Source organism: Dipodomys spectabilis, unplaced genomic scaffold (genome assembly GCF_019054845.1).
Source record: "Dipodomys spectabilis isolate Male_0828 unplaced genomic scaffold, ASM1905484v1 ptg000234l, whole genome shotgun sequence".
In the NCBI taxonomy this organism is placed as follows: Eukaryota; Metazoa; Chordata; class Mammalia; order Rodentia; family Heteromyidae; genus Dipodomys; species Dipodomys spectabilis.
The window spans coordinates 13237839-13254900 of record NW_024870911.1 but is presented as its reverse complement, the minus strand read 5'-3'; the positions used below and the strand labels follow the sequence as shown (position 1 = coordinate 13254900).

The following is a 17062-nucleotide window of genomic DNA, read 5'->3' as shown; positions in this document are numbered from 1 at the left end:
AAGGTTGTAAAATAATCTCATATGCTTGCTTTATCCTTCCTTCTTCCTTCCTTCCTTCTTTCCTTCCTTCCATCCTTCCTTCCTTCCTTTCCCTTTATTTTTATACCAATGCTAGAGCTTGTGTTTACTTTTCTGCTCATAGCTGGGATTCTACCACAGAAGCCATGTTTTGACTCTTTGAAGATTAGAGCCTCATGGATTTGTCTTCCCAGGCCGGCTTTAAACCTTAATTCTCAGATCTAAGTCTACTAGGTAGCTAGGATTACAGGTGTGAGCCACTGGTATCAGACTTAAGTACTATTTTCTAAAAATTATATTTCATTTTCACATTTAGGTCTTACTTTATCTAAACTTGATTTTTTTTAGGATGCAGTGATCTATTTTTATTTTTCTACTATCTAAATTACTCTGGCTTTATCTTAATATCTAACAGGGCAAGATCTACACAGTCCTACACACATTATTCTTGGCATTCTGTTCTCCCACACGTATCTGAGAATCAGCTTAAGTTCATGAAAACTCCATTGGTATGTTGGCTATCATTGCACTTATTCCACAGCTTTATGATAAATTGATACTTATTAAAGAATATATATGAAAATAATAGCTTCTATTATTTTAACTTCTGCTGCATGCATAAGTACTATTTTTCTAATATTAATATATATTGTCCCCCATTTTTATTAATCTTTCAGAAAAATCTATTTTGTTACACTTTTAATTCCCTTTTAATAGTTTTTTTTTGTAGCGTGGTAAAACAAACATAGCATAAAATTTACCATACTAACTATTTTAAAATTAATAAAGTGCATATTACAGTGTTATTTAAATACGCTCATGTTGTTTTGCAATCATTGCCATGATCCCTTGGCTGTAGCTTTTCACTTTTCCAACTGAAACTCCAACACTAACTCTACTTTTTTCTCTTTCCAACCATTTGCAACCATTTCTGCTTTCTGCCTCTTAAGAATTTGACTACTCAAGGCCCTCAGAGAAATGGAATCAGACTGTCTGTCTTGTTGTGAGTGCCTTAATCCATTTACATACTGTGAAGTGGGGTCTCTTATGGTTTGCAAAAAAAAATATTGTTTTGGGTTTATAATCCACCTTTTATATGTTTTCTTTTCCATTTTGTCTTTCCTTTTTCCTCCCATGACTCATGACTTTTCCTGAGTTCATTCTGCTTTTTTTATTTCTTTTATTAGATGTTGTAACTAAGCTAGACTACAGACTTAGAATTTTAAATTAAGATAGTTATTTAGTTGTAGTCTGAAACCAGGAAAAAAACACACGGCCTATAGTTAAACATACTTTGGCTCCTTAGAGCCTTGAAGTTGTAATAATTCTTTTGTAAATTATATTTTAAAAGAATTATTTTTTTTTTGTTGGTCATGGGGCCTGAACTCTGGGCCTGGGCGCTGTCCCTCAGCTCTTCAGCTCAAGGCTAGTGCTCTACCATTTGAGCCCCAGTACCACTTTTGGCTTTTTTTTTTTCCTTTTTGCTTATGTGCTGCTGAGGAATCGAACCCAGGGCCTCATGCATGCAAGTCACCTTTTTTTGTTTTTGTTTTGTTTTGATTTTTTTCTATACTAGGGTATTTGAAATCAGTGTTTTATGTCTGCTACGTACACAGGCACTCTGCCATTTGAGCCACATACCTTGGCCTGTTTTGAATTTTTATTTTTTTTTTTTTGTCGGTCATGGGGCTGTCCCTCGGCTCTTCAGCTCAACCATTTGAGCCACAGTGCCAGTTCCTTAAAAAGAATTCTTTTATACATGTTTATGTGGAGAATAAAGACAGAACTCAACAGTAAGCCTTCAAGAGCTTATTCCAAAACACATATTTCTGTTCTTATCGGTTTCTTTTTCTGTGGTCAGGAATCAGGAGCTTCTGACTGTAGATTCTCATGACTCAGGGGAAGTTTTAGATAATGTTACCTCGAGACAGAGGAAAGGGGGGTCAGAGGTGAGTGAGTCTTGATCTGGGCTTACTTTAAAAAAGAAGATTCAAATTCTGCCTTTAAAATTTTAACAACTAGTATCTAATTTCCACTATAATTGCCACTCTTGATTTATAAGGTGTCCAGAAGCTACTACTTGGGAAATTATTCTTTCTATTATTTTAGTAGTTTCTTTAGCAATTTAAAAGATAAATTCCTTTAACCAGCTCTCACATGGAAGCTGATTACTAACCCTTTATTAATTACATGCTACTTTTATCCAGTAATTTAGCTCTATCATTTTTCATCCCATATAGTAGACATTCCTATTACTATTTTATATAGCCAATGTATGATTAAGTATACCACCTATTTACTCAGGCTTGAGTTTATAGTCCATTTTACTTCTCAGTGTTTACATTTAGGATCATTTCCTTATGTGAGTATATCCCTTAAATTTCCTTTAGAGATTGGTTGGCAGTAAAATGTTTTTGTTAAACCTGAAAACTTCTTTACCCTACTTCTTTTTTGATAGTTTTACTCCATGTGAAAAAGTTCTAGATTGACAGCTTTATTCTTAGCCAACTGAAGAGATATCATCATTTTATGTTGCTTTGGCTTCTGTTGTTGGTTTTGAAAAGCTAGCTGTCAGTTTAAATGTTAATACCATTGGGATTATCTTTTCTTGCTGGCTGTTTTTTAATATTTCAGAGAGGGAGAGGCTTTAAAAGTGTACAGTTTCATTAAGATGTACCTATTTATAATTTTCTTTTTATTTCTTCTACCTGAGATTTGTTGGGCTTTCTGGATCATAGGTTTAGTATCATTTAGGAATTATGGAAGATTTTCTTCCCATCTTCTATAGTATTTCCTGCAATTCCATGTAGAACATCTTAGGTCACCCTTATCTCTTAATGTCACTTCACATTCCCTTCACCCTTTCAGAGTCATATTCTAGCTTATTTATTCAAACCAATATTCTTTTTAAAATATTTTTTATTGTAAAAGCACTGTACAGAGGGGTTACAGTTACATGAGCAAGGTAATGAGTAAATTTCCTATCGACCATTGTATTCAAACCAATTTTCTAGTTCACCAATGTTTTCTTCAATCTGCTCAATCACTGAATGTTTAATTCCCATTAAATACACTTAAGGTATTTTCCTTCCCACTTTTTTAGACAAGATTTCACTAGGTAGCCTAGGTTGGCTTCAAACTCTTGATTTTCCTGCTTTAATCTCTTAGTATTAATACTAAATAATCACATGCCACTGTGCTATATTTTTACTCTCTAAACATTACATTTCCTTATTTAAAAAAAATCTGCAGTCATTTTTATAGCTTCTTGTCCTTGCTTATTCTTTAATAGTCTTAATAATTTCTAAAGCAGATTACTGGCCTAGCAAGTGTGATTCCCTGAGTTCAAACCCTCCAAAAAGAACAATTACAAAGAATGTTAGAATATTTTATATTTTTGACCAATGAACACAAGAAGGAAGTATTTGTTGGTCTAGCTCTACTGTCTCTATTATTTCTGCTGCCTTATTTCCTCTCAGAGCTACCTTTCTGTAGAGATAATTTCTATTTATTATTTTATTTATTTATTTTTGGCTGGTCATGGGGCTTGACTCTGGTCTATTTATTCTTTAAAATAATTTTTAAAATTCATATGTATTAGTGTTTCATTGTGACTTTTCCACACAGGTAAAGAATATATCCTGATCAAATTCACCCCTCCCATCATTCTCTCCTATCCCATTCTCGTTCCTTAAAACATTTCATATTTCTGTTTATTTATGACAGTCTTCTAGCATTGGTTAAGATCTTTATACTACCATCATATTAGGAAAGCCTACTTTACTTTCTCTTTCTATTCAGTATTTCTCAAAAGAAACAATCCTCCAGTGACTAAGACTCAGTGCTAGGAAGAATTTTTCATTATTCCTATCAGCAGAATCAAATTGGGATTATGTTTACATTTTTTTGGATGTTATAAAATAAAAATGTGAGAAAGATACAATGGTAAATGAATGGTAAATTTATATCTTGGTTCAACTTAAGGAAGATTTTATATATATATATATATATATATACATATATATATATGCACATATATATTTGTGCCACTAGAGTTTTAACTTAGAACTTGCTTGGTAGGCCAGAGCTCAACTGCTCAGCCAATCCTCCAGCTCTTTTTTGTACTGGTTATGTTTTAGATAGGGTCTTGCTACTTGTCTGGGCATACACCTGAACTGCTATCCACCTGTTTTAGGCTTCTCATTGCTAGGATGACAGGTTAGCATCACCAGACCCATTAGTTAGTTAGTTAGTTAGTTTGTTTGTTTCTTTCTTTTTGTTGGTTGTGGGGCTTGAACTCTGGGCTTGGGCGCTGCCCCTCAGCTCTTCAGCTTAAGGCGAGTGCTCCACCACTTGAGCCACAGTGCTACTTCTGTTTTTCTGAGTGGTTTATTGGAGATAAGAGTCTTACAGACTTTCTTGCCCAGGCTGGCTTTGAACCGCAATCCTCAGATTCCAGCCTCCTGAGTAGCTAGAATTACAGGCGTGAGCCACTGGCGCCCGGCTTATTGTGGACTTTTCTATCCTGGAACCATGAAGCTTCCAATCTCTGACTTTTCATCTAACTTGGAATAACAGACATGTGTCACTGTGCCCAGCTCTGGATTGAGAAGGGGTCTTGTAAACTTTTCTGCCTGGGCTTGTCTTGATCTATTAACATTTTTTTCCTTAGCCTGCCAAGTAGCTAGGATTACAGGTATAAGTCATGGCTTAAGGAGGATTTATATTTGATCAAGAAAATACTTCTAATAAAGTATGTAGTGTTTTTTGCAGTTTGGTTATTGAATACTCTATACTGGACTCTTATAAAACATAAATGAGGAAATTACACGGGATTATTGATTTCATTTATCATGCAAGAGTACTTAAAAAATAACCCTACAGTCACAGAAATGCACATACCTGTGAGGGTCATCTGGATCACAATTAGGAAGAAACTGAGTGATTGCTTCTGCTACTTCTTCATTTGATAAAACATCCCAGAGTCCATCAGTGGCCAGTATCAGTACATCATCTGCTCCATGATCATATTTGGTGAGATCATAGACTCTCACCTGAAAAGAACAAGAACATTACTACTTCAGAAACATTAAGTTTTGTCCACTATAAGTTGACTTCTAATTCCTCTTTCCATATTTTCTGTCCAGCCTAGAGGTCATCAAGGATGTACTACTGTAAGGTACCTGATTATACTGCAAGCTTCGTGACTAGGAACAGCCTGCTTTGAAGACTTGCTATATAGACACATGGGAGCAATCACAATTATAAATGAGGCTAACAAGAGGGCTTAATCACTGATAAGAAAGAATTTAGCTGAAATTTTAATGTTTGAAATATAGATCAAATGATGTCTTACTAGTGGATCTTGTGCTAGCTAAGGGATCATTCAACAGCCACTAAGGCCCTACCCTATGCCAACTGCTATGAATACAAAGATGAATTGTAAACCTCCTTGCTGCAGGTGATCTCTCAGTCTGTGGGAGAAACAAAGCTGGACTTTAGTAACAGCTTTGCAAGTAGTTGTCTAGGATGAAGGAGACGCACTTTACTTAATGCACTCATTCTTGCTCTGAGATTCAAGGGACCAAACTCTTCCCACATAAGGATGGGGGTCTGACCCTCAACAGAAGTTTCAAAGAACACATGCTCAGTCTTAATCTCCAAAGTGTGTTTTTGTCTGGACAAACTTCTAAGTCTCTCCTCACCTCTAGAACCTTGAATGACTTGAATTTTCAGTGTCCACCCAGCCCTTTGCAAAAAAGAATTGAGTATCTCTAACAAACTAAGACTAAAAGTCAATCTCACAATTGGGCGCTTGTGGCTCATAGCTTGTGAAGCTGAAATCATTGGGCTTATGGTTGGAAGCTGGCCTGGATAGAGAAGTTCACAAGATACTTTCTCGGTGGCACATGACTGTTATCCTAATGATGGGAAAGACTAACAAGACCAAGACAAGTCCAGGCATGAACCTAGGGTAGGAAGGAAAGCCGTTCTCAAAACTTACTAGCAGAAAATAGAATTGGAGCTACTTAGAGCACGTGCTTAGCCAGCAGGCCTGGAGTTCAAACCACTGTACCACTAGGAAAAAAAGAAAAAGAGTAAAAAAAAAGCAACATAAGGTGCTGCTTCGATGTCCTATCACATAGTTGGCCTTTGGTCATCTCAGATTAAGAGACACTCAAATTCTAAGAGGGCTATTGACTGTTCAAATCCAGTTATTTGGAAGACAAGCTTCCTATATTTTAGATAGGTTTCCCCAGGCCATGACACCTTATGTGGGGCTGGACCTAAGGATTAACGGTTTATAGAACCCAGAGGCAAGAGGCAGAAAACAGCAAATGCCTAGTCTCCAGATTCTTGGTAAATGAGCTCAAAAGAAAAATAGCCACCAAGTGCCTGTGGTAACAATTAGCTAATGGCCCAGTACATGAACGACACCCAGAGGAAGAGCACTCAGAGATGTATAGCACTGCTTTTTAACATCATCTTCTCAATTAAGGCTATGCTTACATTCTGGAGAAGGCTGAGTCTCACGAGCCAAACAGCTGGTATGGAGACAGACAAAGCAAGAGGGACTTTCTAGCAGACAGGCAAGTTCCCAATGCCAGAATTCTATTCAGAAGATACTAAACAATGTCTGACTTTCCCTTGATGGGAAGCAACCAAAGCCTCTTTGCCTTATTTCTGGTGGCAGCTGGGTATGGGAGCAGTGCTTTCTAAGTGTGCATATTATGCACATCTGCAACTGGGAATCCTATTACCATGTGGATTTCAATCAGTTCTGAGGTGAGGTTTGATGTCAATGCTGCAGGTCAATGGATTGTACTCTAGAAAGCTATAGAGGTTTCTACTGGGTCAAGTTTGCAAAAGAAGGAAATGGAGAGCCTTGTGGACTCTTGAAACCACATAGACCATTCCCTAGGGCTATGGAAAAGACAGCGAAAGTCACTCCTGGCATTCCAACTTTCAAGTCCTGGCACGTTGTATTATTATTTCCAGTTGTTTAATAACTGTTTAAGAAAAGACTGCCAGCTTCTTTTTTTGGGGGGGGGGGGGAGGGGTCCGGTCGTGGGCCCTGAACTCTGGGCCTGGACGCTGTCCCTCAGCTCTTCAGCTTAAGGCTAGCGCTCTACCACTTGAACCACAGTGCCACTTCCGACTTTTTTTTTTCCTTTTTTGTTTATGTGGTACTGAGGAATCAAACCAAGGGCCTCATGCATGCAAGGCAAGCGCTCTACCACTGAGCCACCTTCCCAGTCCCCTGACTGCCAGCTCCTTATTGAGGTGTAGTTATTAGAAATTTCTGTGATACCTAGACCTTCAGTGAATATTCAGAAAAAGGAGTTAGGGAGATGGATGTCAGGTAGCATAATCTTACATTTGAAGCAAAATAGAAGATTCTGCTCATTTTGGGGGCCTTCTAAAAGAATTCTGGGGCTATGCAAGTGTGGTGGTACCAGCCTGTAATGCTTGTAATTCTAGCTGAGTGGGAGGTAGAGACAGGAGGCATGGAGGCTTGAGGCTGGCTGGAAGCAAAAAATGAGACATCCTAATTGAAAAAAAAACCCTAAAGGACTGAGGGTGTAGCTTAAGTGATGGAGTAAGGCCTTTCCAAAAGAGGAGTTTCAGGTCTGATGAAAACATCCAGTTAATTTTAGGATCTGTCCTGTGAGTAGAGATTCAAAATCTCTGAAATGTTTTCTGCTGACCCAAGAAATAGGAGAGGTTGAGTGCCTCAGGCTGGCACTGTCCTGCCCAGGACTCAAATGGAAATCTGGCCCACAGAACCATATGGACTCATACAAACCTGTTGGAAAATGCTACTCTTCAATCCCATCGATAAATGGAATCCTTCCTTAGTTCTCTTCACATTTCCACTCACAGCTCACTAATGCAGTTTCATTAGCTAACATGAAAATCCCTTTCAATACCATTTTCCACGTAATTTTTATGTAAATAATAAAAAGCTAGTAGCAACCCCATTCCCTGAGGCACTCTTCAATTAACATCCTTTTAGGTTTTTATTGCTACCCTTTGTTTCCTGCCCTTTAGCCAGTTTCCAGAGGGCTCTGCCAACTTTCCACTTACCACTCCTGTCTTATACATTAACCTATGATGCAGAACATTTTGTGAGAACGCTTTCGGAAAAATTGGACTGCCATGCAAGTCATCCCCCCTTCCCAGCAGCAGGGCCTTCAAAGGGCTCCAGTGGGCTCTTGAGTCCTGGCCTCCCTCCCGGGAGCTGCTGTTGGCCTTCCGTGGTCAGACCAGTTGCTTCCCCCAAGTTCCCTTGATCAGTTCCTGAGATAGCTGCTCCATGTTCTGGGAAGGCTTACATCAAACTAAGGGTGCTGAGGCTCTCTAGGACTCAGACATTTGGAAGGATATCTACAGGCCCTGGAGGGGAGAAGTGCGTACCATCCTGAGGGAAGGGGACTGGAGCATGTGGTAAATGCCTCTGATGCTTTCTTCCCTGATTCCCATCTGCCAAGAAAGGGAGGGAAAGGCCAGAGGAATCCCCAGATGTCCTGCTGCTCTTCATAACCATATACAGATGATACTCGACTTACAATTGGATCATGTCCCAATGAACCCACTGTTGAACTGACAATTTTGCAACCCAAAAATGCATTAATGCTGGGTGCCAGTGGTGCATGCCTATAATCCTAGCTACTCAGGAGGCTGAGATCTGAGGATTGTGGTTCGAAGCAGCCAGGCCAGGCAGGAAAGTCTGTGAGACTCATCTCCAATTAACCACCAGAAAACTAGAAGTGGTACTGTGGCTCAAGTGGTAGAGCACTAGCCTTGAGCTGAAGAGCTGAGGGACAGCACCCAGGCCCAGAGTTCAAGCCCGATAACTGACCAAAAATAGGCATTAGTACATAGAACTTGAACATCAGTGTAGCAATACAGTACAATGTAGATTATCAGTCAGTTCTCAATGTGATAGTGTGGCTGGCCAGAAGCTGTAGCTTTGTGTTGCTTCCCATCATGGCCAATAAAGAGGTTCTTACTGCATATTGCTAGCCCAAGAAAGATCAAAACTCAAAATGGGGTTCCAACTATGTATTGATTTTATACTATCATAAAACAACAACAACAAAAATCCCAAGTCAAACCAGTGGGAGTTTTGATCCTTTGTAATTTAAGCAGTTAAGAGCCTCTTGGATCTTCTGCCTTTACTATGTGTTTATTGAGCTCTTGCTCTATGATAAGTGCTCAGAGGACAGTAAACAAAAGTGAAAATGGTGAAGCACTATATGGATGCTGTGGACTGCATGGACAATGGGGTCTCTCTGGACACTGGCTTTGGGACGTGTAAGGCGATTGTCTGAAGGCCCCTTCTTGCATCTTCCCTTTGGGCACCTGTAACCCTTCTGGATTATGAGGGTATGGACACAGTGTTGGATTGGTGGTAAAGAAGTGGGGCTAAAACAGGTGATGCACCTTCTGTTACCACAGAAATGGTGAGGGCCATCAAAGGATAGCTTTTGTCTTTTTCCTCACATTCTGCAGGCAAAATCCTTTAAGTCCACTAACAAATTTACCTCTACACTCACCTGTAGTCTCCTTATCCAGGACTCACTATTCTGAAATTTTAATATTGTTTAAGGATTATATAGGTCCTATTTAACTCACTAATCACACCATTAAAAATTTTAGTTCTTATGCCTGCTTGGGCTCAAGCAACAGTGTGAACAAAAATTCCAGGTAATTCAATACAAGTGCTGGGGGCATCTGCCCTTGAAAGATTAATCATGGCAGTATTTGCCTATGACCCCAGCTACTCAGGAGGGGAGACAGGAGGACTGCAGTTTGAGGCTAGCTGGGATAAAGTTCGTGCAAGACACTATGTGAAAAACAAACTAAAAACAAAAGTGGACTAGGAATGTGGCACAAGTGGTAGAGTGCTAGCCTGTTTGAGGCCCAGTGTCACAGAAAAAGAAAGAAAGGAAAAAAAAAAAGAAGGGAGCCAGGGAAGAAATGAGGAAGGAAAGAAGGAAAGGAGAGAAGGAAGGGAGAAGGTGGGAAGGGAGAGGGAGAGAAGGAGAAGGAGGGAAGGAGGGAGAAAGGGAGGAAGGATGGTAATTGATTAGGGGCATGGTCTTACATGTAGGACATAGCCTAGCACTTTACAATGACTGCATGATCAGAGGAAGCATTTCTCTTGTGGGATATTTGCCTGGTGTTCAGAAAACTGATCACCAAGGAAGTTAGTTGTTTTATCCTTTCCCTAAGCCTCCACTTCTGGTAGCAAGAGATCCCATTTTACATTTCTCCTATGGACCTACAACTATTTTCCATGAGTATGTTCCAGGGTGTACTTTCTGTGAAAAAAAAAATAAGTAGGAGAAGAAGGGAAGAAGAAAGAAAAATCGAGACGATTCTTTAATTGAATAGTGACCATAGTCCCCGAAATGTAATGTGTTCACAGGCAGCAGACGTAGCCCCCGCCTCCCCTTGTCTCTCATCCTCAGGGTAGCTGCCAACAGACAGAAAATCACCATTGTTAGAGAACAGGAATGAGAAGGGGACAAACAACCTGGCTGAAGTACCCGAACAAGCCGAGTGCTGACTGCTCACAGGGCTCTCTGCTTGCCCGCACTTGGAGACACGCCTAATGTCATCACTGGCACCTGCTTTCTACAAGAGCTCGTGACAAGCACCTCCATTTAGCACTGGGCTGCAGAGTGCTGTCTCACCCGTGCTCCCATCTTTGTCCTAGAACTGATGCTATTCTCGTGGCATGTTAAGAGAGCTAATAGTAAGATGGTGTGCATGACTTCAAGCTACTTTTATAAAATAATTAATCAGTTCTTTCTTTTTCTGAATGCTCCATCAGCTTAGCAAATTCTCAAAGTCTTTTTTCCCTTTAAAGTGCTTAGTGTGGGACGATGAGCTTCTGCAGCTCAGGCTAGGCTTTGTGGCAGAGGAAAAGCAAAAAAAAAAAAAAAAAGGTTTTGCTTCTAGATTTGGGACTTGACAAAAGCTATATTCTCTCCTTCCCCCACCCGCATCCCCCCTCCCCCTCGTCTCTTTCCTTGTCTCTGTCTATCTGCCCGTTTCTTCTCTTTCTCTTTCTCTTTGTGTTGGTACTGGGGCTTGAATTTAGGGCTCTGTCCCTTCACTTTCTAACTTAAGGCTGATGCTCTACCACTTGAAACACAGTTCCACTTTTAGCTTTTTGATAGTTGATTGAGTCTCGTAACTTTTCTGCCAAGACAGGCCTCAAACTGTGACCCTTAGATCTCAGCTTCCTGAGTAGCTAGGATTACAGGTATGAGACAGTGGCGCCTGGATACTAGTCTGGTTTTAGTATCATACTTCCTTTTAAGGTTATTTTGTATGGTCAAGGGAATTTCTTAAAACAGGATTTTCCTTGCTGTCATCCAATTATCCAAGGGTAATATCCTTGGATGACAGCAAGGAAAATAATTACCATTATTACTCTTTTAGAAAGATTCAAGATGTTCAGCTATGTTCATACATTCTTTATCTACCCATGATCATACTCTTGCATATACAAGCATGCTCTGCTTCACTTACTATAGCATTCACTATGACATTTCCCCATGACCTATGTATTGATGTTGCTTCTTATGAACTGGCCAGATTGCAGAGAGCACAAAATAGAACAACATATGTTTTGGCTAGGGACACAAAAAAATCTTATTAAGAACTAGAAGATTCTACATGTCTTAAGATGTACACATAAGATCATTAAATATGATTCATGTTTTCATGGGAGAGAACAGAGTCCCAAACAAAATAGTGAGTCTCTTGATGTAACTGTGGTCACTGGTAATCTCTGAGTGTAATCTCTCTGATAGAGAAGAACAAATAATATTTATTGACAATCTTTGACCACACATCAGACCTCAGGCCAGGTAAGGTCATTGGATCTTATTGCTTTTCCCAATAACTCATTAGTACAGATCTTTCTCCATAAGGAAGAGGAAAAGCAGGCTAAAACTACTTATGTGGCCAGACACAGGAGACTCACACTGTAATCCTAGCTACTCAGGAGGCTGAGATCTGGGAGCCTGGTTCAAAACCAGTCCAGGCAGGCAGGAAAGTCTGTGAGACTTTTGTCTTTAATTTAGCACCAGAAAACTGGAAGTGGTGCTGTGGCTTAAAGTAGTAGAGTTCTAGTCTTGAGTGAAAGAGCTCAGGGCAGAAGCCCAAGCCCTGAGTTTAAGCCCCGACTGACAAAAATAAACAAATAATACTACATGTAAGGTTCACACTACTGGTTTGGGTATGGGTGTCCCAGAGGCCAAGCTCTGTTCTTTTTAAGTAGGTTGTTGCAGCTTAAAAAAAAAAAAAAGTGTTACTGAGATTTTAAAAAAATTCCTTGAAATGAACTCCATGAGCAATCTAGAGTTATTAAAAAAAAAAAAAAAAACCAACAAAAACAGCTGATAAGAATCCAGAAAACTAATAAGAGAAAACTGAAACAAAGGGAAACTTAGGTTCCTTCTGCCAGGAGAAGAAAGGATAGGGAAGTGACGGTGGAGGCAATTGGCTCTGAAAACTGATCATCAGACAGAAAAAGGCCTTGTTCTTCTAAGAGCCCAAACTGGGGCTAAAGACAACAGCACAGTCTTGGACTGGAGACTGGAAAGAAGAGTGAAATTAAGACAAGCCCTAGACTATAGAAGGCCTGTCACAGGCCCAAAAGGGGCGTGGATCAGACATCTGGAAATTGAGGCTGCAGGCCTGTGCCAAGCTGCCTGAGTGAGTAATAGGGCACTTGTATGTGCTGGACTAGAGGTGGAAAAATTGCTAGGGAAGAGGGAAATTTGGAGGGCCGGGGCCCCAGTGCCTGTGAGTTAACAAACTTTCCTTCTCCACTTGAATCCTTTCAGGATGGTATAAAAAAAGTTGAACTGTATACACAAGAAGACTGAACACAGGCTGGGCATATTTTCCTTCCTGCGAGGGGAGGGCTGTCACACAGAGAAAATAAGGTGCTATGGGCCAGAGAGTGGAAACGTCTCCACTCTAGCCAGAAGTCCCAAGCTCCCATGGCGGGGCCTCCTGTGGAATTTAGGTCTTGGCCAGAACTCCCTGCCTTCGACCCCAGAAGGTTTGGGGGAGGCTTAACAAACCTGGCGGCTGCTCTTTGGGTTTGGCAAACTCAAGATTTTTCCAGCGCCTTGTGTTCAGTGAAACCGAAAATGTGCTTGGCTAAGAAGCCCTTCTCTAATTTTTAAACCCCTGTGCATTTTTTATGCAAATTTGATCCACATGTTTTTGATTTATTTATATTGAAGTCATCAAATCAAATTAGGAGCTACAATGATGAATGGGAACAATGCTAATTTCCAAGAAGGTTTTTTTTGAGTCCTTTTTCTTAGAACTAAATCACATTTCCTCATCCACCCCCATCAACCGTTAAAATTACCAGACTGAGCTGGATTTGAAAGTTAGAACCCCAAATGTGAAATCAAGATCCAGGCTTGGCAAAGACAAAGCCAAGTAGGGGAATGTTCTTAGGAAGTCACAGTTAGAAAGCAAGGGCGGGGTGTGGGGGGTTGATGAAGACAGGGAGGGAGCCTGTTATTCTTCATTAGATGGCTTAAATAAATTAACCTGGCTTTCAATGGCCCTACAGCAGCCCCCTAACCATTTCCCTTAAATATGAGCTTACGACAACCCCCTCAGGCAAAGGCATCTTAGCCCCAAGGATGGGGAGTGGTGGTAAATACAGAGCCTATGGGGGGGGGGGAGTTGGGTGCCAAACCTATCTTCCTTCTTCTGCTCTCCTCCACAAAAGCCAGATCACACTGTTCCTCCTCTCCCCTTCTAATGGTATCCCTTCCCCCCTTCCTCCTTTCCTGGCTCTGGGCTAAGTCCTTTCCATCTGGAAGCATTTAAAATGCACGACAATTTTTAATCTTATGCAAGATATCTTAAGATATATGTTGAATATCCATTAAGATAAATTATAAGTACATAATCAAATTTTGCACAATTCTGTTTGGCCTAGGCTTACACATACACAAAATACCATTATTGTCTTTTCCAATTACCCTTCCTACTATATTATCTTCCTCAACCTTAGTATGTATCAGCTTGCTATTCAGTAATTGTGCAAGCTTGGGGAGTTATTTTACTTCTCCCAGTCTCAATTTCCTCATCTGTATACTTACAGGTGGGTATAGCAGCTACACTTCCTCACAGAGGTAAGAGGATTGAATGAGGTGCTGCATGTAAAAATCTCTATTTGTTAGACTGGGGAATCAGATTTTCAAAGGAAGAAATAACTTTTAGGACTAATTGCTTAGTGTGGTGACTATAGCCAATAGTAACATATTATAGATTTCAAAACTGTAATGAGTAGATATTTATTTATTTATTTATATTTTTTTTCAGTCATGGGGCTTGAACTCTGGGCCTGGGTGCTGTCCCTGCGCTCTTCAGCTCAAGGCGAGCGCTCTACAGCTTGAGACACAGCCCACTTCTGGTTTTCTAGTGGTTTATTGGAGATAAGAGTCTCACAGACTTTCCTGCCCGGGGTTGGCTTTGAACCGTGATCCTCAGATCTCAGCCTCCTGAATAGCTAGGATTATAGGCGAGAGCCACCAGTGCCCAGCTATGAGTAGATATTTAGAGTAGGTCTATTCCTATGATCAATAGTAGTAGAGTAAGCTGGGCATGGGTGTCTCATGCCTGTAATCCTACTCAGGAAGCTGAGATCTGATGATTGCAGTTCAAAGCCAGCCCAGGCAGGAGAGTCCATGAGACTCTTGTCTCCAATAAACCACCAGAAACCTGGAAGTGGCACTGTGGCTCAAGAGGAAGAGCACTAACCTTGAGCTGAAGAACTAAGGGACAGCACCCAGGCCCAGAGTTCAAGCCCCATGACCAATAACAACAACAAAGTAGCACAATGATTAGAAGATCTAAAAACATAACTTGCAGAGAGCATTCTCTTTTAAGCCATACTGAACTTTTCTATCTATCTATCTATCTATCTATCTATATCTATCTATCTATCTATCTATCTATACACACACACAACACACATACATAAGTGTACACATTTGTGTATGGGACATGAGAGAAATTTTAAGTCTTCCTGAAGGAGCAAAATACCTAATTAATGTAGAAAGGTAAGGGCACCATTAACATGCTTTCCCCCAGCGAGAAGGAACTGAATGAGTTTAATGACAAACTGGAGTCCTAAGAGTTCAAATTCAGAGTTTAATATACTTCTCTGATGGGAAGAAGTTTTAGCAGTACTTCAACCCTGATGCTGGCCAAAATAGAGAGACAGGATCTCATCAGCTTCTGGGGGTTCTTGAACATATGTATGTAGTATTGGTCTTAGTGATACAGAACTGTCATGAGGGTCCAGCAAGAGAACACTTGTAAGCTCCAGACAAGCAGTTACTATTTCAACCAAGCCAACCTCATTTGAGATAATGCTTACTAGAGATTTCTTTTGTCTCAGTAACTGTTAGCCCTTTATCCAGATATGCGTTGGATGCCAGTCCCAGCTCTAGGGGACTCTCAAGGAACTATTCCTGCTCACAGACGTACCAAAGGACTGGGCTAGGTGGTTGCTTGGGCCCATAGAAGACACTGGAGTGGATGGATATACAATGTGAAGGAGGATTGTTAAGCTGGGATGTTGTGTACGAAAGCTGAGCTGGGCCACTCAGGCTCCTCTCTAAAAATATAGATTTGAGAGAATATGAAACTGGGTTGGTTGAATGAAGTGGACAAAAGGAATGTGGCTAGCTATATTAATGGCAAAACTCCCTTAGGAAGTCTGTCAGACTCCTGCTGTGTTAGCTCTCCAGGACTACTTTGATTCCCATAAAGCCTGGTTTCTCAAATATTCTTCTTATAAATAACATAAACATCTCTTCTAATAGAAATACCTCCCTGTTGTGTATGTGTGTTAGCACGAATGGATTTCAGTTTTTTTCCAATGGAAAGAGATTACATTAAAACTACACATATTGAACTGAGTACATGACTCACTTCTGTAATCCCAGTTAACTGAAAGGCTGAGAAAGGAGTATCATGAGTTCAAAGCCAGCCTGAGCAATATAACAAAATCCTATCCCGAGGCCAGCCCAGTGCAAGGCAGAGATTCAGTTGCTGAAATCACCAAATAAACAACCTATATAAATAAACAAACACCCCAAACTCAGTAATTACACAGAGATGGACTTATATCTAAATATTTTGAGCATTTCTAGTGTAAAGGCTAGGTCTGTGTGTGTGTCTGTGTGCATGCATATGTGTGTGTGTGTGTGTGTGTGTGTGTGTGTGTGTGTGTGTGTGCTGGTCCTAGGGCTTGAACTTGGAGCCTAGGCACTGTCCCTAAACTTTTTTGCTGAAGGCTAGCACTCTACCACTTGAGCCACAGCTCTATTTCTGGCTTTTTGTCTCTTTTTTTGGTAGTTAATTGGAGATAAGAGTCTCATGGACTTTTCTGCAAGTCTGGCTTTGAACTCTAATCCTCAGATCTTAGCCTCATGAGTAGCTAGGATTAGAAGTATAAGCCACTGGTACCCAACTTAAAGCATAGATGTAGTGATTGATTTCACAGTATGGCAAAGACCACTGGTTTCTCACTTAGCCTCTCTCACTCCCATATACTAGAGAAATTGGAAATTAAAGGGTTTTGTTGTTGTTGTTGTTTCTTTTTTAAATTCTTCCCAACCTCCTTTGTAGTGACTGGATATCCTGGGAAACAACTGTTTGCCAATGAGATACAAGATAATATATACTGAGATGAAGGCAGTCCCTTCCCATCTTTATGAATATGTTGTGCTTGAAGCTCCTGCCATTATTTGCAGCCATGACGGAAAGTCAGAGAAAAACAGAAAGCCTTGGTACTGTCCAAACCAACAGCCTTGATCCTAGAAACCTGAATCTTCAAAAGCAAAATATAGAGAACCAACATGTTTTCAATTTAACTTCTCAAAAAAGAAAGACTTACTGGTAGAAGCTCCCAAGTAATTTAAACCTAGCGAGAAGGTAAGGCATACATAAATGACCAACATAAAACAGTGGGATCAGG

The 17062-nt window shown here is 40.3% G+C and overlaps 1 protein-coding gene across 1 annotated transcript in view; it reads right to left on the bottom strand.

The window, feature by feature from the left end:
- Ppm1h (protein phosphatase, Mg2+/Mn2+ dependent 1H) overlaps positions 1-17062 on the bottom strand; it is a 197692-nt gene that overhangs the window by 10010 nt on the left and 170620 nt on the right. Inside the window, exon 9 of the mRNA XM_042698853.1 lies at positions 4921-5072. Within this exon, the coding sequence (XP_042554787.1) occupies positions 4921-5072 (152 nt within the window). The remainder of the gene's footprint in view (positions 1-4920; positions 5073-17062) is intronic.